General features: G+C 38.8%; 1 protein-coding gene across 1 annotated transcript in view; it reads left to right on the top strand.

Annotated features, from left to right (window-relative positions):
* Positions 1-23,011, top strand: part of KPNA3 (karyopherin subunit alpha 3) — a 102,284-nt gene that overhangs the window by 51,697 nt on the left and 27,576 nt on the right. The window contains exons 2-6 of the mRNA XM_043994742.1: positions 235-279; positions 10,266-10,355; positions 10,557-10,586; positions 10,671-10,723; positions 10,857-10,952. Of these exons, the coding sequence (XP_043850677.1) occupies positions 235-279; positions 10,266-10,355; positions 10,557-10,586; positions 10,671-10,723; positions 10,857-10,952 (314 nt within the window). The remainder of the gene's footprint in view (positions 1-234; positions 280-10,265; positions 10,356-10,556; positions 10,587-10,670; positions 10,724-10,856; positions 10,953-23,011) is intronic.

Raw genomic sequence — 23,011 nt, 5'->3', positions numbered from 1 at the left:
TTCGTACTAGTAGGTATGAACTTTTCCTTTTCAGTAATTTCTACAGAACCTATAATGTTGTATCTTTAATGTTTGAATGGAAAGATTGACATGCCATGATAATTTAAAAATATTTTACTTTTATTTAATTTTTATAAGTATTTTAATGGTTGAAAAAAATTACACACAGCATTGTAAACTTTATCGATCTTTTAGTTTTAGATATTTATATATCTTTTTTATTTGTCTTTTTAGACTATGAGAAGACACCGAAATGAAGTAACAATTGAACTCCGTAAGGTATGGGGTTTATGATTTTGTTACTCATGTGGTAATTTTCTTTTCTAATGCTAAAATTATGCTTAATCTGAGTTATATGCTCTTTTGAAAACTAGTCTTTATTCCTCATCATGCAGAGCTCCTTCTGAAACTGTAATGTTACAAAATAAAAGCAAAAATGGATGTATCTCTGAACCTTCAACATTCTATTTGATTCAACAGTGATTTTGTGTCTACTGTGTTCACATCATTTTATTAATTATCTTTTTGCTGCTGACTTTCTAATAGAGGATTTCTGAAATTTATTTTCATCATAATGAAAGAAAATCTATCAGTTACTACATGAGGTGACAAAATTTTTTAACCAGTTCTATTTGAGAGTGTGTTCTTATTGTTAATTAAAATACGTACTGAGAGTATGTTCTTATTGTTAATTAAAATATGTACTTTTTATATCTCTTCCCATATATCTCTGGACTCCTTATTTAGAACTGTTCCATTCTTAACAATCCATTTTCATTTACCTTCTTGATACTTCTCACTTTTAGAAGAAGTAAAGATTTGATTTTGTCAACCCTTTGGAAATTGAGAAATAGAAATTGGGAAAGATAGTAATATTGAGAATATGATGCAGGAGAAAGAATACTGGGCTTGGAGTCAGAAAGTATGGATTTGAGCCTTGGTTCTGACATTTACAGGCTTTATGACCATGAGCAAGGCACTTGATTTTTCTGAGCCTCAGTTTCCTCCTCTGTAAAACAGGAATAATAGTATTTGCTCAGATATCCTAGTTCACAGGGTATTTTAAAGTCCCTTGTCCTATATAAACATGAGTTTATATATACTTCTAACAGATATTATCTCTGAATGATGTGTTTACATTAATGGGCTCTTAGTGATTCACTAAGCATTTAGCCTCATTAACTAGAATGGTTTTCTATAATCCTGCTAAATGAATAGAGAGAGAAGCCTTAAGAAACCAACTAAAACTAGATTGTTATTCCATTATTAAACTTTTCTAAAGAGGTAACCTGAACACAAAGACAGTGTTTCTCCCAAAACTTTTAAAAATAAAACATTTTTTTAAATTCTGTTTCTTTTTTTATGTGTAAAGAAGCAAAGTCTATATATTTGCTCAGATATTCTGGAGACATTGGCCTTTCTGTTTTATTTTTCTGATGAAGTTTTTCAAGTAACAGCAGGTTGTAGAGTTAGAGCATATGTGAGAAATGTAAGTGATATTCTTGTTGCAGTTGGGAAAGTCATTTCAGTTTAGTGATGTTTATTGAGTACTGTATGACTAATGTTTTACCTCTGTTTTGTATGGCAGTATTTATAGCTTAAGAATTCCAATGAACTATGAGAATTAGGTCTTCCTTATTGTCCTTCAGAAGAGAAGAGAACCATCGAAAGAATCAGTTTGACTTTCATTTGGCCATTGATAACATTCCATCATTATTAGACTATGGCTTTAATTTACCCATAGAATTATCTCTGAATCTCAAAAGTTTCATAGCTTTTTGCCTTACTGGTCTTCAGATAAAATTTGGTACTTTTAATATATAAGCTTTCCTATACCCTGATAATTTTCCATCTCTCTACCTTTTGGGCCCTAGATGGCATCAGTAGATGTAGTGTCCTGTTTGAGGAACATCAAGTAGGTTAGATCGTTGTCACTGGATGACAGAGTAGTTGGAGGGGGAGTAAGTTGTGAGAAACCTGGAACGGTAGGAAGGGACCAGGTAATGAAGGAGTTTGAAAGTCAAAAAGAGGATTTCATATGTGGTACTGGAGGTGATAGGGAGCCACTGGAGTTTATTGAGTAGGGAGTGACTTGGTTAGACCTGCTCTTTAGGGAAATTGCTTTTGTGTTTGAATTCAGGACGGTCTGGAATGAGGAGAGGCTTGTGGCTGGGACACCAGCCACAAGCTATTATAGTGGTACAGGAATGAGGTGATGAAGCCCTGTACCAGTGTGGTAGTGCTATCGGATGAAAGAAGGTGGTATACGTGAGAGATGTTACAAAGGTTAAATGAACAGACCTTGGCAACAGATTATATATTGACGATGAGACTGCAGAGGGTCAAGGATGACACATAGGTTGCAATCCTGGTTGTCCAGGAAGACGGTGGTAACTTCAGCAATAATAGGGCAGTTAGGAAGAGGGGAAGTAGTTCAGTTTTGCATATGTGGATAAGATGTCTACAGAACATGTAGTTCAAGATGTCCAGTAGGCTATTGGAGAGGAGACTGGATGTCAGGAGAGAAGTTAGGGCTTGATTAATAGATTTGAGAATCTTTGACATGGAAATAATTGGATCCATGGGTGCTGATAAGATCACCAAACAAAAAAGAAAGGAAAAAGAGGAATTGTCCAGTAAAGAAATCTGTGGAACACATGATTAGTAGATATGACTTGGATGAAGAACTAGCAAAAGGGAGACTCTAAGGAGTGGTCTAACAGATAGGAGAACCAGGAGATAGTAGTGTTATGAAAGCCTAGAGAGAAGAGAGTGAGTTTTAAGAGCTACAAAGAGGTCCAAGAAGGATCAGACTTGGAAAAGGGTCATTGAATTTGGTCATTAAAATTGGGATTAGGAAGCTAGATGGTGCATTGTATGAAGTGCTGGGCCTGAAGTCAGCAAGACTCATCTTCTGAGTGACCTCAGATATCAGACACTTACTTAACTAGCTGTGTGACCCTGGGCAAGTCACTTAACCCTGTTTGCCTCAGTTTCTCCATCTGTAAAATGAGCTGGAGAAGGAAATGGCAAACCACTCCAGTATCTTTGCCAAGAAAACCCCAAATGGGGTCATGAAGAGTTGAAAACAACTGAAAAACAATGCAATTAAGAGATCATTGGTAGGGGCAGCTAGATGGTGTAGTGGATAGAGCACTGGCCCTGGAGTCAGGAGTACCTGAGTTCAAATCCGGCCTCAGACACTTAATACTTAACTAGCTGTCTGACCCTGGGCAAGTCACTTAACCCCAATTGCCTCACTAAAAAAAAAAAAAGAGAGAGAGAGAGAGAGAGATCATTGGTAACTTTGGAGGGTGTAGTTTCAATTAAACAATGAGGTTGAAAGCCAGGCTGAAGAGAGTTAAAAAAAAGAGGACGTGAAGGGTACCTACCATAAGTGGCCTTTTCGAGGAGTTTTGCCACAAAAAGCAATAGAGATATAGGACAGTAGAAGGGAATAAGTGAGTTTTTGAGGGCAAAAGAGGCTTGGGCTTTTTTGTAGGAGGCAGGGAGGCAACCAGTAAACTGGGAGAGATAGAAGAGATAGTAGGGATGATAGAGAAAGAACAATCTTTTGGAAAAGACAGGCTGGAATGGACCACTTAATGCATGTGTAAGATTTTGCCTTGTCTTTTTGAGACTGGTATGAAGGAGGAAACCGTGGGGGAAGACATTTGAATGATGAGATGAGCAGGGAAAAAGGAGCGTTCAACCAATGACCTCAGCTTTTTCAGTGTAACATGAGCCCAGATTCTCAGCTGAAAGGGGAGGGTCCGGAGGGACCTTGGGAGGTTTGGAGAGTACTAACATAAGCAGTAAGTTCAGAATCTTACTGGATCGTGAAGTAAGTATGGAATCTGAAATTTTTCTACTTAGAAGTACAATAGGGAGATGCCTGCTCATCAGTTTAATGATCTCAGCAAAAAATATTAACTGCCAGTGGGGAATCTAAAAAATGGAATGAGGCCAGGTAGAAATAATGGCAGACATCAGTTGTCTAAATATAGATTGACAGAACATTTGATTGTGGTGAAAAAGGGAGATGAGATTTTGATGTAGGACAAATTTCTGCTTTCTAGAACTGGTCATTTTGAAATCCATAAGGAAAGGAACTTTGTATTTGTTCTTGAGTATTTAACAAGACTTTATCTCTCAGTGAATCACTGAAGTCACATTATCATTAAATTAAACATTCTGACAGGAGAGGGGATTAACTATATAAATACAGCTAAATCTGAATAAAGGAAACATTTAAAAAAATTCCTGAAGTAAAGCTAATACCCATTTTTCTCTGTTTTATTAATTCCCTCTTCATAATTAAGACCCTTATCTTGCTTGTTCTATGCAGACCTAGGCTGTTTATACAGTGAGGGTGTGATCTTGTTTATTTTATGACTTTCTTAGCAATTTGCTAAGGAGAGATGCTTTGAAGCACCTTTATAAAAGTCTGCTAATGACTTAGTAATTGTTTTTTTGGCTTCCCATGAAGTTTGAAGTGCATAGATAGCTTGTTGACAAAGTATCATGTACCAGAAGACTTCTTGATAGTTATTTGTAGCTTTCTGCTTCTAAGCTACTTTCTAAGACATTTTTTATCTACTGAAATCTTCCTACTTCATTTTATTTTGTAGAGAGAGTTTTGGTGCACCAGAGAGAAGGAATAACATTTCTGAATGCTGTTTTTAGAGATTTGGGGGGATTTTTGGAGAGGTTATAGAGCAGAAACACCCTGAATGAATATAGTTTTTTGCTAAGCCTTCTTTGGAAAGTACACAAGACTGGGGGGAAACTACAGTGGCCGAGCTGCCTATAGCAGTGAAAGATGAGTAACTTGATGGCTTTTTTAAATGTTTCCTGGTGACAATTGTTTTGGTCTGATACTGGACAACTGCAGTTGAAACTTTGGATAAATGAGGCTGAAGGGGACTTGGATTAGCCCTAATTTTAAAAATGCTTCTTAGTGGGAGGAATAATGCTATTATCAGCAGCAATAAAAACCCTTCATTTATACCTACCACTTTTATCAGTGCTCTAAGGCCAGTAGAATGATTTTGAATGTCTCTACTGCTACAGGGAAATTCATCAAGAGAAAAAGAATGTTCAAACTTCCTTGAACAGATTTTTTTTAAGAGACCTTGGCCATCCAAATAAGAGATGTCAAACTTACCAGCATGGCTAGAACTGGATTAAGATGTGTTTGAGAAATATTTAACAGAATAAATAAAAATACAACATATATAATGTTAATTTGAGGTTTTCCAAGTCAATATGTCCAAATCATTTCCCAAAAGCCTTTCCAAATTACTGTTGAGTAACTATTTATGTTTCTTCTAACAGTATTAGTTTTAGGTCAAAATAATGATACAGTTGAGTGGGTTTTTTTATTTTAAATGATTGTAGAGATATGTCACTGTATATTTGTTTTAATGACATTTCTAGTCATAGCTTTGATTTTATTTGATGCCAAGCCCTTTATTACAAATGAAACCCCAACTATATCATTGTTCTTATGGAAAATTAGGATCTGTCTTAAGAAAATATGCTTTATGGGGGGCAGCTAGGTGGCGCAGTGGATAAAGCACCGGCCCTGGATTCAGGAGGACCTGAGTTCAAATCCGCCCTCAGACACTTGACACTAGCTGTGTGACCCTGGGCAAGTCACTTAACCCTCATTGCCCAACAAAAACAAAACAAAACAAAACAAACAAAAAAAGAAAATATGCTTTATGACAATTTCCAGGAACCTTTTGATGCACAAGTGAAGAAGGATGCACTTTTTAATGCCTTAGTAGAAGCCCAGGATAGATGTGTGCCAAGGATAAAGAAGACCAGGTGCTCAAAACAAAGGGGGGAAAGTAATAAACATTGCATGGATTTTTGACAAAAGCTTCTTTCAAAAAATTGCCCGGCCAAGGAAAATAAGAGGAAATCTACTAAATGTTGCAAATTAGGTGCAAACTAGATGTTACATAGCCTAAAACACAATACATAGATTATCTTGTAAGATGTTTTTAAGAGAGAAAGCTATTTTTAGTAGCAATGCAAAATGCATACTCAAGAACATAAAGATGTAGGAGGATCAAAGGCTTTCAGAATTAGAAGAAACTTCATATATATTACTTAGTTGAGTTATCTGAACAGTTATTGTCTTAATAATATTACTGAGAGGTGTTGATCTGGCATTGTCTTGAAGAACCTAACAAATGGGGGCTCCATTACCTCTTTAGACAGCCTGTTCCACTTTAGGTTAGGAAGCTTTTTGTTAAAACAATCAAAAATAGGCCTTTCTGAAACTCACACCCATGCCTCACCGTTCTTCCCTCTTAGGTCCAAACAAGTTTCCTCCTCCCTTTGCAAATACATGAGAACAGTCATCCTGTTCCCTCCTAAGTCTTTTAAAATTATTATTTTTTTAAAATGAGTTCCTTGAGGGATTTTGGGGGGGGGGCAGTGAGGGTTAAATGGCTTGCCCAGGGTCACACAGCTAGTCAGTGTCAAGTGTCTGAGGCTGAATTTGAACTCAGGTCCTCCTGAATCCAGGGCTGGTGTTTTATCCACTGGCCACCTAGCTGCCCCTCATCCCATCTAAGTTTTTTATGAAGATTCCCAGTTCTTTAAATTATTCTCTTGATTGCATGTTCTCCAAGCCTCTCACCTTCCTAGTAATCCAAATGCCCTTCCAACTGGGGTGCCCAAAATTGAAAATAGTGTGCTATATTTAATATGATCAGAGTAGAGTATAGGCATTATATGTCGTCTTCTTTTTTTTGGTGAGGCAGTTGGGGTTAAGTGACTTGCCCAGGGTCACACAGCTAGTAAGTGTTAAGTGTCCGAGGCCAGATTTGAACTCAGGTCCTCCTGAATCCAGGGCCGGTGCTCTATCCACTGCACCACCTAGCTGCCCCCTTTTTGGTTTTTGTTTTTTTGTTTTTTTGTCTTCTAATGTAGTGTAGGGTAGCATTTTGGCCACAAATTGTGACAGCCACACTTCTCCTATCCTATATTTGTGCACCAAATTTTCCAATCCCAACTGTATTATTTTACATTTATCCCAGTTGAGTTTTGTCTTGCTTTATTTGCCCCTGTTTTCTTTTATGCCTTATGTATTCTTGTTTTTTGTTTTTAGTGAGGCAATTGGGGTTAAGTGACTTACCCAGGGTCACACAGCTAATAAGTATTGTGTCTGAGGCCAGATTTGAACTCAGGTAATCCTGACTCCAGGGCTGGTGCGCTATCCACTGTGCCACCTAGCTGCCCCCTTATGTACTCTTAATAAACCTGGCACCTGTGCCTTTATTCAATTTCTTTTAAAATGTTGACCAAAACAGGGCCAAGACAATTTCTCTAGGATACTCCATTAAAGAACTCAGGTATGCTCATTCAATTAGTTGTTGATTAACCTGACTTTACTGTTAACAGTCCAAATCTCTTCATCTTGTCTAATAAGGATAGCACGAGAAATTTAATAACAATGGTTAGCATTTATAAAGCACTTCAAGGTTTGTTTATATGTAATAAGTTATTCGATCCCCACAATAACCTGTTGTTATCCCATTTTACAGATGAGGAAACTGAGGCACAGAGTGGTTATGTGACTTGCCCAGAGTCACAGAGGTAGTAAATGGATGAGAGTGAATTTGAACTCAGGGCTTCCTGACTCCAAGCTTTGTACTTTCTCCACTGTATGTACCACACAGCTCCTTCATTCTTTGTCAAAATCTTGGCCCGAAATCTTATCAGTGGAATTTATCTTTTCTTTATAATCTCATTGCTCTCCCCCAACAAAGTTGTTCTTTTACCATATCCTTTTCTTGATAAGAATGCTGTTGCTTAGTGATTACCATTTTAACAGGTGTCCACAAACCAAATTATAAGCTTAACAGTAAATAATTACCAAATGAATATACAAAATAAGAGGTTAAAACGTACACGAAATAGACCAGGGTTTTAGGCAGAACAGTTTTGACAGTTGAGTGCAGAAGATAGATTGGAGTGGGGCGAGACTTTGAGGCAAGGGGACTGAGCAGCAGGCTATTGTAATAGTGCAGGCATGGAACGATCAGGGTCTGCACCAGGGTGATGGCATTGGAGGGGGGGGGGCATATATGAGAGATGTTACAAAGAGGGAAACAATAGGACTTGGCCACTGATCAGCTATCAGGATAAGAAAGTATGCAGTATAACTTGGTGACTTGAACTCATCAAGGACACATTTTCTACTTATCTTGGGTATCAATTCTCTGAGAGTAATTTTTTCTATCCTTTGTAGTCCAAACATTGTTCTCCTTGGTGAAAAAGTAAAAACAAATTAAAAGTCAGGAAGCTCTATCTTCTCTCCATTATTGGTTATCATTCTAGTCACCCAAAGAAGTGGTTCTATTCTTTCTTTTGTCCTTCACTTTTCCCCAGTGTAAACCCCCCCTCCCCCCCCCCCCATATCTTCATTATGTTCCTTAGGTTTACTCCTCTGGCCTTAGCTCCCAAGATACTCCTTATCTGTAAACTGGGTTTCCCCAAATATCTATGCTAAGATTACTAGTCTTAGGCTCATTAGAACATGGAATTAGAGCTGGAAGGGAACCTTAGAGTTCATCTAATCCAACTCCCTCATTTTAGATGAAGAAACTCAGTGAGGTAAATGACCTGCTCAGATCATACAAGATAGCAAGTAAACAGATCCAGGATTCAAACTCTGCCACTAAGCCCAGTGTTCTTCCCAATGAAACATGCTGCCTTGTATATAGGAAGTATTTGGTTTATAGTCAATACCAGTGACATACCATGTTGAACAGGTAGTAAAGGAGTTGATGAACTTCCTTGTAGGCAAGTGCAAGGCAATGCATTTAGGGGCAATTGATTGAAACTCTGTCATACTGGATGCCTTATAGAATGTTGTCCTTTGAGTTATTTTTTTATGATGTTTAAACCAGGAATCAGGGAGAAACAGGAAAAAAAAATATTTGTGTACATACACAAAGATAAATACCATAAAGAATTCATACAATGTAGAAAATTTAGCAGCTAAAAAAGGGAGAATTTCAGAGGACATAAAATTCAAGAAATGAACAAGCAATAAAAACCATGGCATTAAATGTTTCAAAAGATATATATCATAACAAGCAAGATAAGCCCAACAATGCTAACACAGGGAGACAAATTTGACCCATTATATTTCACTGAGACTTAGTGGGATGAGACTCATCACAGGAATATGGCTCTGGAAGTATATAGTGTTGTATATTAAGAAGATATATTGATATGACAAAGTCCAGGAAGCTTAATGGAAACTAAAGATCAGTGGAGATAAGCAGAAGTGATATCGCCATTGAAATAATTTATAATTGCCAGAATTGTAATTGAAGAGATTAAGAATGTTTAGATGCTCAAGTAGGTAATGAACTTCTAATTTATGAAGCAAATCTGAGGTATTGACAGGTACCTTCTTAATTTTTTGAGATTGACATTAGGTAAGAATAGAACCAGTTACCACCATTAAAGATAGAATATTTGGTTAAATGGACCATAGATCTAATTAGCCCAGTACAGCAATTTTTACTTAACTTTCTTTTTAAATGGAATATATACTAAGCAGCTAGACGATTCCCATAGAAACCATTTTGAAAGTAGCTAGTATCATGATCAATGTAGTATTGTGCCTAAGGTATATTTGGACTTAATAGCTATAAACAGTTCGCAAGGTGCTTTAACATTAAAGTAATTATTTCAGAACAACTCATTTGATGAGTACTTTGAAATAAAGCAGTGTACACTGATATAAGAGGAAACTGTTAATGTTGCAATGACCAGGGTATATAAGTGTCGTTTTTTAAAGATGTTTGCTTGCGCATAGGATTAAAATAGAAGGGTTAAAGCCTTTTATCCAAACCAGTTTTAATTTTCAATTTTTGACTTGATTAAAATAGCAACATGAACAATTTCTAAGTAAATATTATTATAATTAAATAATATAATAAATACTATATGCTTTATATTGAGGTTTCTCATTTTGCTTGGTTTGTTACACGTTTACTGGCAGAATACAAGGCATAACTTTTTCCGTTCAAACTACACAATTGAATCAAATTAATCTTGGATAGAAACAACTATATTTGATTTTCAGCTGCTCAACTGTTAAAACTGAGGTACAAAATCTTAATTTAAATTAATTTTTCATTTAAAAAAACAAGATTCATGATTGATATGTCATAATTATCAATATTGTCTTTCACTACTTGTTAACCAGTTACTTACCATTTGCCTTTCAGAACAAAAGAGATGAACATTTATTGAAAAAAAGAAATGTTCCTCAAGAAGAAAGCTTAGAAGATTCTGATGTTGATGCTGATTTTAAAGCAGTAAGTTGAATATTGTTTCTGTAGCAATTTTTAAAGAAAATCTTTTAACAATAACTCAGACCAGTTTTACAAAGAAAATTTGGGTCCATTTACCTCAGACTATTAGCTATTATTATTAGCTCAGATTATTAGACTATAGACTATATATGTGATTATACTTTTGCAAAACTTTTTGCTGAATTGTTTCTCTTTCTTTTTAAGCAAAATGTAACACTAGAAGCTATATTGCAGGTATGTTGTTGATTTAACATTTTCATTTTAAAAGTTTGTATTTAATGCTTTCTGGATTTCTGAACTTTACATTTGGTATTACAGAATGCCACAAGTGATAACCCAGTGGTCCAGTTGAGTGCTGTCCAGGCTGCAAGGTAAAACTAATTTTTCCCAAGAGGGAGTTGTTTATGTGTAAGGGCATAGCTATGAAATTAAGAAATTTATATTCCCAGTATCTTTTGGTTCAGAATTTGATCTTTGTGACAATTCTCTCATTTCTTTTTCTAGAAAACTATTATCCAGTGACAGAAATCCACCGATTGATGACTTAATAAAATCTGGGATTTTACCAATTCTAGTCAAATGTCTAGAAAGGGATGATAAGTAAGTATAGATCTGTTTTGTTAACCTTTTATTTACCCTTAATTAAAGACTTAGAATTTTTAGATAATCATATTGGTTTGGTGCTTTTCTCTTAAAGTTCAGCCGTTTCATATTTATAGTACTGGTTTTTTTATCGTCATACATTTTGGATACTATATTTTTGGTGTATTTGTTTTTGGAAATCTAAGATGTTGCCCATTTGAGAGCCTATGAGACCTGTGTTTTCTAGAGTATGTTTTCATTTTTTGTTCCTGAATGAATCCAGTAGCCTTTTCCATAGTGCCTATGGTATTCATTGATTTTTCTCTTTAAAAATGTTTTAAAATATCCCAGAGAATTTTGTTCTAAGGAGAACCTTAGGGCTTTCTTTTCAAACTATATATAGACTAACCACATGTCAGAGACATGAACTGTTCCAGAATCGAGTGACTCCCACTTAAGATCAGGAATGTTCTCAGCTGATCCACTGAGCTTATGCATGTGCTTCTACAGCACTTGAGCCCGTATGCTCTTTTGTAATACTATGTGCTCTTTATTTGTTGCCTATCAGAAATAGGAAATATATTGTACTAAGTGAGCTAGGAGAGCTGGAAGTAGGGAGAGGGTTGGGGAAGTGGGAATGGAAGAGTCAGCATTTAGATTTAGGGGCAGAGAATCCACTTACCAATAAGAATGAAGAGTATTAATTTATCATATACCATAAAAGCTCAGCAATTTGGACTAATTGGGGAGGTCAAGTATGGATCATAAACAGTATTAACAGACATGTATTTTTATTGTTTCAAATGCATGTAATAATGAAAATAGAGTAATTCTATTTTGCTTGTATGTTACCAAATAAATATCCTGAGGCAACTTGTTTTGAATAAAAAAGAATGATCATGGGGGGGGGGGGCAGCTAGGTAGTATAGTAGATAAAGCACCAGCCCTGGATTCAGGAGAACCTGAGTTCAAATCCGGCCTCAGACACTTGACACCTGTGTGACCCTGGGCAAGTGATTTAACTCTCTTTGTCCCCCCAAAAACCAAAAACAGTGATCTATATTTGGCATAACAGTAGTTCTGAACAATAATTCAGAAGTGGCTGATTTTAAAGTGTTTTTTGGTGCTTGAAATTGTATATAAAATCCTTTCAATTCCATTTCCCATGAAATAATCTGCTTCCTTGCCTGCCCCCTCTCCTCATTATCATTGTCTATGAAACTTTGCTAAAGGAGAATATAAACTAATCAGCATCAAATTAATGCAGTTTTATTATATTTTTATACTTTTATGTACCAGTCATACTCTACCCTTCCCAGTGACTTGAAACCCTAGTAGGCCATTATCCAGACCCCATTCTCCATCTTGCACCACTTGATTTCTTATTCCCATCCCCCTTAAACTTCCCAAAATTCCAACCAAACACCATACTTTTTTTTCCACTATGCCTTCTAGAATGCCTGTTCCATAGGCAACAAACTTCCTTTCATCCCACATCTTTTCCTCTTCCACTCCTTCCATCTTCTAGCTATTACTGAAACCTGGCTCTTCCCTGATACACAGCCTCCTTGACTACCCTTTTTAATATTGGTTGTACCTGGGGCAGCTAGGTGGTGCAGTGGATAGAGCACTGGCCCTGGATTCAGGAGGACCTGCGTTCAAATCCAGCCTTAGTCACTAGACACGACCCTGGACAAGTCACTTAACCCCAATTGCCTAAACAAAACTAAAAAATAACTAATTAATTAATTTAAAAATATATATATATTGGTTGTACCTTATTCCCCTTAGCCCACTGGTCAAGGCTAGGATGGAAGAGAAATAGGCATGTTGGAATACTACTTTTGTTTGCCATTGCCTCTTCCAGGTTTTCTCCTTACCTTCATTATTCCTTCTTTGAGGTTCATGCTCTTCACCTCTACCACCCAATCAAAATCCTAGTAGCTATTTTCTAAAGAACTCCAGGATACTCCCTTTACAAACTAATGAATTTGGTATGTGAATTACAGTTTTTCTCTGCTCCTCAACTTCTGTCCTCATACTACATGATTTCAGTATACAGATTGACTTTCCCTCAAAAACCCTAACCACTCAGTTCTTTGGTCTCTTAATTTCCCATAACCTATTCCTCCATCCACCTCAGCTATAGACAAAGATGCTCATATCCTTGTTCTTTCCATCACCCACAAATGTGCCACTTCCATGTTTAGAAATTCCCAAATCTCAATATTTGACAATCTGTTGACTTTTCACCTCTCCCTCTGCTGTCCTTTACCAAACACTACTTTTTGTCTACACTGTGAGCTCCAATGCCTTGAACCCTCAATTTTTTCCCAGGTAATCATGCCTGCACTAGCCATTCTCTTTTCCCCATCTTGGCTCCTCCTGGGTAAAACAATTGAACTCTATCCTTTTCTCTTGATTTCCTAGTTCCCTTACTATTTTTCTGATTATACCTTGCCAAGCCTCAGTCTTAGATCACTCCCACCATTTGCTGCCTTTGCTCCTGCTCATCTGCTGCTGAATGAAAGTGGAGAAAATTACACAACTGTTCTGATTAGATTTACTGTAGATTTATGTTACATAATCTTAACTGGCCTCTCACTGCTGCTAGGTAATCCTACTGCATCTCTTCTTATCCAGACCTTTTCTTCCCTCCTTAAACCTCCCATCCCTTCCCCACTTCCACCCTCTCATCCGAGAACACTGCCTCATATTTTACAGAAAAAGTTCAGGCTATTTATCATCAATTCCCCTTTTCTTTATCTCATTTCACTTATATATCTTCTGCCACTATCTCCTGTTTCTTTTTTTCTTTTTCTTTTTCTTTTTCCTTCTGGGGCACTGAGGGTTAAGTAACTTGCCCAGGGTCACACAGCTAGTTAGTGTCAAGTGTCTGAGGCTGGACTTGAACTCAGGTCCTCCTGAATCCAGGGCCAGTGCTTTATCCACTGAGCCACCTAGCTGCCCCCACTATCTCCTGTTTCAACCATCTCAAAAGATGAAGTGGCCTTATTCTTTACCAAGTCTAACTCCTCCACCTACACAAATAGTCCCATTCCATCCAATCTTCTCCAAATTGCTTCCTCTCATTTTGTTTTCAGTCTCTGACTACTGGCTCATTCCCTTCTGGCTAAAAACATGCCTATTTCTCACCCATCTTAAAAAATCCTCACTTGATTCTTCTGCCCATTGTAGCTAAGATCCTTGAAAAGGCTATTATACAATTTTTGCCTCCATTCTCTCTCCACTCACTCTTTTGAGCTTCTGGCATCATAATTCCACTGAAACGGCCATCTCTAAAGTTAACAATGTGAGATTTAAAATTGGATATTAGATCATAAATCTCCCCTACTTAACCCTTCCCTTAATTCATCTCCCAGACTAGTAAATGGAAGAAGCTTCTGGTTTTCTAGATAGAGCCTTTATTGTATATAAGGTGTTGTTGATTAGAAGGATAGGAAAACAGAAATACAGTACAAATCGTCTTAAATCTAGGCTTAGTCTATATTCCTTATAAAAACTCACCAAACCGATTTAGGCCACCTTTGGAGTGAGTCAGACCGTCTGTGCCGCGCCGCCCGGAGTCCCGCCAAGCCGGCAAAAAAGGCTACTCCCGTTCTCTCCACCCCGGAAGTCAAAAAACCCGGCAGGCAGTCTGACATGCGCAGCAGGCGGACTGTACCCGGCAGGCAGTCTGACATGCGCAGCAGGCGGACTGTACCCGGCAGGCAGTCTGACATGCGCAGCAGGCGGACTGTACCCGGCAGGCAGTCTGACATGCGCAGCAGGCGGACTGTTCATCTCCTCCCCAAAAGGGTGGTCCTTGAAAAACTGGCGTCTTTCAGTTATCCTAACCGACTGTTAAAAACTTTCATATTTTACCACATTTCCCCCCTTTGCTTCCTCAAGAAATGGAATGTTTCCTTGATGGAACAGTAAAAAGAATATAATAACTTCTGCTGACTAATAATATGCGAACAACAATACAGAAAAGGAAGAGAGGAAAGTTTTGTCCAGAGGGGCGATTTTTTTTCTTTCCTCATGAACCGACGCTTTGACATTAGTCTTGCAAAGGGAGAGCCTCTGCAGAGAGTACATGTTACAGATAGTATATAACAGAAAGGAGATAGTAAAAGCTAATAAAGCAAAACAGTTCATATAAAGTCTCTGAGTTCTCTTGTCTTCTTGAAGTGGTAAGATATCATCAGGAGGAAACTGGATTCTGGTCTGGAAAACTGGATTCTGGACTCTGGTCTGGATTCTGGATTCTGGACTCTGGTCTGGAAAGCTGGATTTCTTCTTTAACTGTTTGAATTGCTGTATTTTTTTTTTTTTACTAAACCTTAGCATAGCATTTTGCAATCAGTAACACTTTTTACCACCATGTGTCTGGATCAAAGTCAAATTTAGTATGTGTTCATGACACCTGAAAATGTTATGGAAAGGTTATCATACCATATCTCATGGTTCCGAGACAGCCAGTGATTGTGCTAGGCCACAGGTGAATTCAACTGAGTGAGATAAAAAGATAAGTAAGTTCAGTTAAATTAGGTTAAATTAGGAGGGAGAGAGGATGAATACTGGACTGTGCCTAGTAATTGTGCTCTACATAGTCACCATCATAAGCAAACCATGGACTTATGTATACCTGTCTCTCCTTTTGTTGCACATATATTCTCTCCAGGGCCTGCATCAGAGTTCACAGCAAGTTAGTCTCTGAAATGATAAGTTTCCATATTTCTGAAATCTCATTAATTTCACCAAAGACAATATGATGGTAAAAATGTGTGCTATGCTGCATAACTGAGAATATATTAGTGATATATACAATAATTCCAAACCATACCCAGAGTATAATGACATATAAATAATAAACGAATGTAAATAGCTGATTATATTAGACATTGTTACATAATCTTCTTTTAGACATTATTACATAATCTTCTTTTAGCAATTAGACCACATCATCTTATACATGAATTCTCTAGTATAACAGTAGCAGATACTTAAAGTGGTGATTAATTCATCAAAAAGAAATAAGACTTCAATAAGCAAGATTCAATATTCAATAGCATATACTTAAAATGCCTTTGAAAAGTCACTTAGTTTACAAAATCGGGTTTTTAAAGAAAAGCAAAAGAAACAAAAGTAAAAAAAAAAAAAAAAGCAAAACCAAAAACCAAAAATAAAAGGCAAAAGATTCGCTAAGCACCCTTTTGTGCTCTTAAAGAATTTAAAGGTGTGGTGAATTCCAGGTCTTTTCAGTGCCTTTCAAAAGTCAAAACAAAACAAAAAGCAAAAAGGATAAAAAAAAAAAAATAGGTATAGGGTAGGGAAAAGGGTGGGAGAAATTGAGGTGGGCCAGAAAACTAGGCCATGTGCTTCAGTGCTTTTGCCTGTGGAAGGAAATGCTTGTTAAATTTTAAGGTATTTAAGCTGCTAGAGTTTGGGGTATGCCACATTGTTTTAACTGGTTCCCCAATTCTCTGCATGCCAAAGTGGCAGGGGTTTCTGAATTGTCATTGATCTTCCTAATGCTGTCATAATGTTCTTTATGGTAGAAAATGTGGAGTTCTCTAGCATCAGTTTTGTCTGTGCCACTGATTTTCAATAAAGGCTGATTTAATTGATGAACCACAACATTCAGCTGATGCTGCTTAGCAAATGCTACAATTGTATCATTTCCTCCCCACTTTCCAAATTTCTTTAATTCATCAACATATTCTTCAAAAGGGGAGTCATTTACTATAAAAGACTCAAACTCTTGTCTATGGTTAATCATATAAGAAGCAGCTTCTTGTCTGTGTCTGAGATGATTTCTACAGTGACCTTCTAGCTGGTCTGCTAAAGCCCTAAAAAGGCAATTTCCGTCTCCTGATACTTTACGAAGACTGAGTCCCAAAGCATTTAACTGATCAGTGGGATTATTAAATGGGAACTGCCTTTTTCCTCTGAACTCTCTTTGCTCTTTAACAGTTGCTATCTTTAGGGTTTTTACCTCTTTAGCGTCTACCTCAGGTCTATCTGAAATCTCTTCACCTATGAATGGTGCAGGCTTTATATGAGAGCAATGAATCCATGAGTCTTTTTCACCAATTTTAATGGCAGTAGGAGTTGTCAATAATACCTGAAAAGGTCCTTCCCAGGCAGGTTGAGTTCCACTGGTTTTCTGAAAATTCTTTACATATATTTTATCTCCTGGGTTGAAGTTATGCAATGAAAAGTCTAATGGTCCTGCCTGGACCACAGCTCCTGCCTCATGGAGTTCACGTAGCCTGGTCTGTAATTCCTGTATATAGGAAGCAACAGAAGTATCACCTCCCACCAGTGATGTATAAACTGGGGAAAAAGTTTTAGCTTGGATAGGAGGGTGACCAAAAAGCATTTCATAAGGAGATATATGAAGTTCTCCTCTTGGTCTACTTCGTAGATAGAATAATGCCAATGGTAGAACATCAGGCCATTTCAAATGGGTTTCAGTACATAATTTGCCAATCATACTCTTAAGCTCTTTATTCATACGTTCGACTTGGCCTGAACTTTGTGGATGGTAGGGCGTGTGGAATTTTGGAGTCACTCCCAAGAAAGAGTAGATTTGGGATAAAATCGAATCAGTGAAATGTGTGCCTTTGTCAGAATCGATGCGGGCTGGTGGGCCAAAACGAGGTACTATCTCTTTAAGAAGAATTTTGGCAACAAAGGCAGCTGTGGCTCGGGGGCTGGGAAAGGCCTCCACCCACCGAGTGAGCTGATCAACTATAACAAGGCAAAATTTATAATGTCCTGCTTTTGGCATAGTAATATAATCAATTTGTAAGTGCTCAAAAGGTGTATATGCTAGAGGACGCCCTCCATAAGCTTTGACCTTAAAAGCATACTGATTATAAGACTGACATGTGGAGCAGCCCGAGCAGATTCGAGATGCTGTATTAGTCACACCTGGTGCTATCCAGGTTCTCTTAATAGAGTCTACAATGCCTTGTGTACCAAAATGGCCTTTTCTGTGAACAGAGAGGCATACCTGGTGGTAGAATTTCCGGGGAAGAAATGGCTTACCTTCCGGAGACACCCAGATGCCATTGATCTGTTTCGCCTTAAATTTCTTTTTCCACTTTTCTACTTCAGAATCGTCATAGGTTAGGTTGGAAGGAATATCCTCAGAAGGTGAAAGGTTAAATACATGTTCAGGAGCTTCTAATGCAGCAAGCTTGGCTGCAGAATCGGCTCGTGCATTTCCCTTTGAAACAGGATCACTATTCCCTGTGTGGGCAGGGCAATGTACAACGGCTAGGGAAGAAGGCAGTTTTAGGGCATCTAAGAGGTCCTTGATAAGGTCCCCATTGGCAATAGCCTTGCCCGAGGATGTTAGAAAGCCTCGTTGACGCCAAATCATACCAATAAAGTGGCATATGCCAAAGCCATATTTCGAGTCAGTAAAAATGGTGGCACTCTTATCTTTAGCTATATTACAGGCCTGTGTAAGAGCCACAAGTTCAGCAGCCTGTGCACTAAAATGGGAAGGCAGAGAAGCTGCCCAGAGGGTGTCATAATCAGAAACTACAGCAGCTCCAGTAAAACGGGTTCCCTCTCTCATAAATGAGGAACCATCTGTATAGAGGACAAGATCAGGATTTTCTAAAGGTGTATCAAAAAGATCATCACGGGGTTTTTCAGCCATATCAACTAAAGAAGCACAGTCATGCAACGGTTCCCCCGAGAATGGTAAGTTAGGGAGTAGTGTTGCTGGATTAAGAACTGTGCAGCGTTTTAAAGTGATATTCTCATTACCTAACAGGGTTATTTCATACTTAGCCAGCCTTTGATCTGAAAAGGCTTGTGTCCTGTGACGTAGTAAGAGAGCCTCCACTTCGTGAGGGCATTGCACAGTTAGAGGGTTACCTAGGACCAAATCAGAGGCTTTTTCTACCAAAAGCGCTGTGGCCGCCACTGCTCTAAGGCAAGGTGGCGCTCCAGCCACTACAGGGTCCAGCTGAATTGAATAGTAGGCTATAGGACGTTGGTTAGGCCCCAGTGACTGAGTCAGGACTCCAGAAGCCACCCCCCTTTGTTCATGCACAAAGAGAGTGAAAGGCTTACTATAATCTGGCAGTCCTAGGGCAGGTGCTGATAACAAGGCCCGTTTTAATTCTTTTATGGCTGAGAGATGCTGGGGATCCAACTGTAAACTGTCTGGAACAGAACTTTTTGTAAGAGCTATGAGGGGTTTAGTAATTTCACCAAAAGAGGGTATCCATTGTCTACAGTACCCAGCTGCTCCCAGAATGGCTCTCAACTGCCTCTTAGTAGTGGGGGCAGAGAGTTGTTGAATGGCCTGGACTCTCTTAGAAGAGACAGAGCGAGTTCCAGCAGCCAAAATAAATCCTAAATATTCTACCTGGGGCAAACACCATTGTACCTTTGTCTTGGAAACCTTGTGTCCTCTCTTGTGCAGCTCCAGCAGTAAGTGACGGCTATCTTCCTGACAAATTTCAGCATTAGGAGAGGCCAAAAGTAAGTCATCAACATATTGTACTAGTATGGAGCCCTTAAAGGTAATAGAGGCCAGATCCTGCTGTAAAATTTGGGAAAATAATGTGGGACTGTCTACAAATCCCTGTGGGAGTCTAGTCCAGGTCCACTGTCTATTTTTCCAGGTAAAAGCAAATAAATATTGGAAGTCCTCATGTACTGGTATGGAGAAAAAGGCAGAGCAAAGGTCTACCACTGTGAAACATGTAGATTCATAGGGAATCGATGAAATTATCGTAGCCGGGTTTGGAACTATGGAATGTCTAGGAATAACATAATTATTAATCGCTCTAAGGTCTTGCACAAAACGATAAACAGGTTTACCATCTGGCCCAGGCTTGGGTTTTTTAACTGGCAAAATGGGAGTATTGCATGGAGAGTGATGACATGGAATAATAATACCCTGGCTTTTCAAAGCCTCAATTATAGGGGTGATCCCTTCTATTGCTTCCCTAGACAATGGATACTGTGGAATGGAGGGGGGTGGTCCCCCCTTAACTTTAAAGGTAACAGGCATGGCAGACTTAAGGAGCCCCACCTCATTAGGGGATGAGGCCCATAAAGACTCAGGAATGTCAGAGGGGATTTTGGATACCTCCCCTGCTGTTCCTTGAGCTTCTGTAAGTAAAATTGGTAATAAATGAACAGTATCCTCTGGCAATTGTAAGGAGACAGCCCCATCTGGAGCACAAGATATGGTTGCTCTAAGCTTGCAAAGGAGATCACGACCTAATAAATTTACAGGGGCATCAGGCATGAGTAAAAATGAATGTTCCACTGTTAAGGGCCCCATAGATACCATGCGAGGATTCAATTTTGCCACTCTCTGGCTCTTTCCTGAGACTCCCACTACATTCAAAAATCCTACAGGTCTACACCCAGCATCTGGTTTGCTTACTAATACTGATTTAGAGGCTCCTGTGTCTAGCAGACAATCATAATAAGTCTCCCCCACTTTTAAGGTGACATGTGGTTCATTACTCTGGGGAGGTGAATGGACTGGCACAAGTGCATTCAAAAAATCTGGATCTGGGAATATATGGCTTTCATTATCTATGTTCCATTCCTCCCCAAGACACCATCATTCCTGTGTCCTCTTCTGAGGGGGGTCTTGGTTACCATTATTCTGGTACTGCCTTTCTGTATTCCTCCAAAAAGATCTATTTCTATTTTGATTTCGCCTGTAATTAGAATTAGAATTTCTTCTCCAAGTCCTACATTCTCTCAATTCATGCCCCTCCTTACGACAGTAACAACACACCTTAGTGTCCTTGTTCCGGTGTCCACATGGCTGACTAGGAATCGCTGGTGCCAGAATGCTCTGTTTAGGGTGATCTGGATCTTCCTCACGTGAGTCAAAGACATAATTTGCAAGTTCCTTAATTCTATCTACTGAGAGATTTCTCCAGTCTGGACATTGTTTCAGAAAGTATCTGCGTATTTCTGGCAGTGAATTATAAACAAATGTGTTGAGAATGATACAGGAATCTCTTAAATCTACTGGATCCAATCTGGTGTACTGTCTAGCGGCCTCACAAAGTCTATCATAAAATCTGTTTGGTCTTTCATTAGCCTCCTGAGGTAGGCTTAAAAATTTCTGCCAGTTTTCCGGTTTTCTAGAGCAAGATTCCATTCCCTTCAGAAGTGTTTCTCTAGCATCTTTTAATCTTTGGAAATCCCTATCATCATTATAATTCCACTCTGGATCCTTTAGAGGCCATTCCACATCGGCCTTACCTTTCGCAACAAGGGCATTTCCTGCTGAGATAATATCTGTAATCTCAGTTGGGGACAGTAAAGTTTCCAAAAGGCAAGTAACATCAGCCCAACTGGGTTGATATGCATTAAATATAGTCCTTAACTGTGAAATTACAGTGTTTGGATTTTTCTCAAAACTAGGGATGATTGATTTCCATGCGCTCAAGTCACTTGGTCTAAAGGGGCTATATTTTCTGACTTGAATTGGCACTCCCTTCTTACTATGTTCTATAGCTTCCTGCAGAGGGAGTAGTTTCTGCTGATCTGATTCTGAATTTGGATCATCTCTAGTAGAAACAGCCATTTTGAGGTCTCTCTCCATATGTGAGAGTTTCCCCCACATCATAACAATGATAATAACAAAAACAAAAAAAAAACAACAAAAAAAAATAAAATCCTTAGTCGTATGAACTATGGATGTGGTATTAAAAGGTATTTCAATTGCAGGCATAAAATTTCTACTTATATTAAACGTATTTTCCCAAAGATTCTCACGTATACTATTATACAAAAAACTTTTTGCTGCCTGAATGAGGAAAAAACCAATAATGTTATGAAGGACCATTGAGTAAACTATTCCTCTAAGTCGGGATGTTATGCTGTCCCAATACATTCCGATGAGAAAAATCAAAGGGATGGTAGAATATTCGAGCATCTTGCCCTTTAAACTGGGCTGGCTTTTCTGTTTAAAGCAAGACTTTTAGAGGCTTAAAGTCTTTAAGGGAGACTAGACAAAGGGAAAGTCCGCGGGGGGGGGGGGGGGGGGGTATTTTGAAAAACCACCGAATTAGCCGGCTTATGGCCAAAATAGGGAGGGTGGGAGGGTCCTTAAGGTCCCTTCGGGGTCGCCAAACTGTGAGATTTAAAATTGGATATTAGATCATAAATCTCCCCTACTTAACCCTTCCCTTAATTCATCTCCCAGACTAGTAAATGGAAGAAGCTTCTGGTTTTCTAGATAGAGCCTTTATTGTATATAAGGTGTTGTTGATTAGAAGGATAGGAAAACAGAAATACAGTACAAATCGTCTTAAATCTAGGCTTAGTCTATATTCCTTATAAAAACTCACCAAACCGATTTAGGCCACCTTTGGAGTGAGTCAGACCGTCTGTGCCGCGCCGCCCGGAGTCCCGCCAAGCCGGCAAAAAAGGCTACTCCCGTTCTCTCCACCCCGGAAGTCAAAAAACCCGGCAGGCAGTCTGACATGCGCAGCAGGCGGACTGTACCCGGCAGGCAGTCTGACATGCGCAGCAGGCGGACTGTACCCGGCAGGCAGTCTGACATGCGCAGCAGGCGGACTGTACCCGGCAGGCAGTCTGACATGCGCAGCAGGCGGACTGTTCATCTCCTCCCCAAAAGGGTGGTCCTTGAAAAACTGGCGTCTTTCAGTTATCCTAACCGACTGTTAAAAACTTTCATATTTTACCACAACAATGATCTTGGGGGTGGGGGGTGGCAGGTGGCTTTGAGGGTTAAGTGACTTGCCCAGGGTCACACAGCCAGTAAGTGTCAAGTATCTGAGGTCAAATTTGAACTCAGGTCCTCCTGAATCCAGGACCTGGACTTTATCCACTGCGCCACCTAGCTGTCCCAACAATGATCTCTTAATTGCCAAATCCAGTGGCTTTTTCTCAGTCTTCATTCTCCTTGACTTCTGTGCAGCCTTTGACATTGTTATTCTTGCCTCCTAGACACACTCTCCTCCTTGACACTCATCTCTAGGTTTTCAGGACACTACTCTCGCCTGGTTCTCCTACTTATCAGAACACTTCTTAGTCTTATTTAT

The sequence above is a fragment of the Dromiciops gliroides genome, chromosome 3 (assembly GCF_019393635.1).
Source record: "Dromiciops gliroides isolate mDroGli1 chromosome 3, mDroGli1.pri, whole genome shotgun sequence".
Classification (NCBI taxonomy): Eukaryota; Metazoa; Chordata; class Mammalia; order Microbiotheria; family Microbiotheriidae; genus Dromiciops; species Dromiciops gliroides.
Note: the sequence above shows the minus strand (reverse complement) of the source record. Positions and strands in the feature narration are given on the sequence as shown.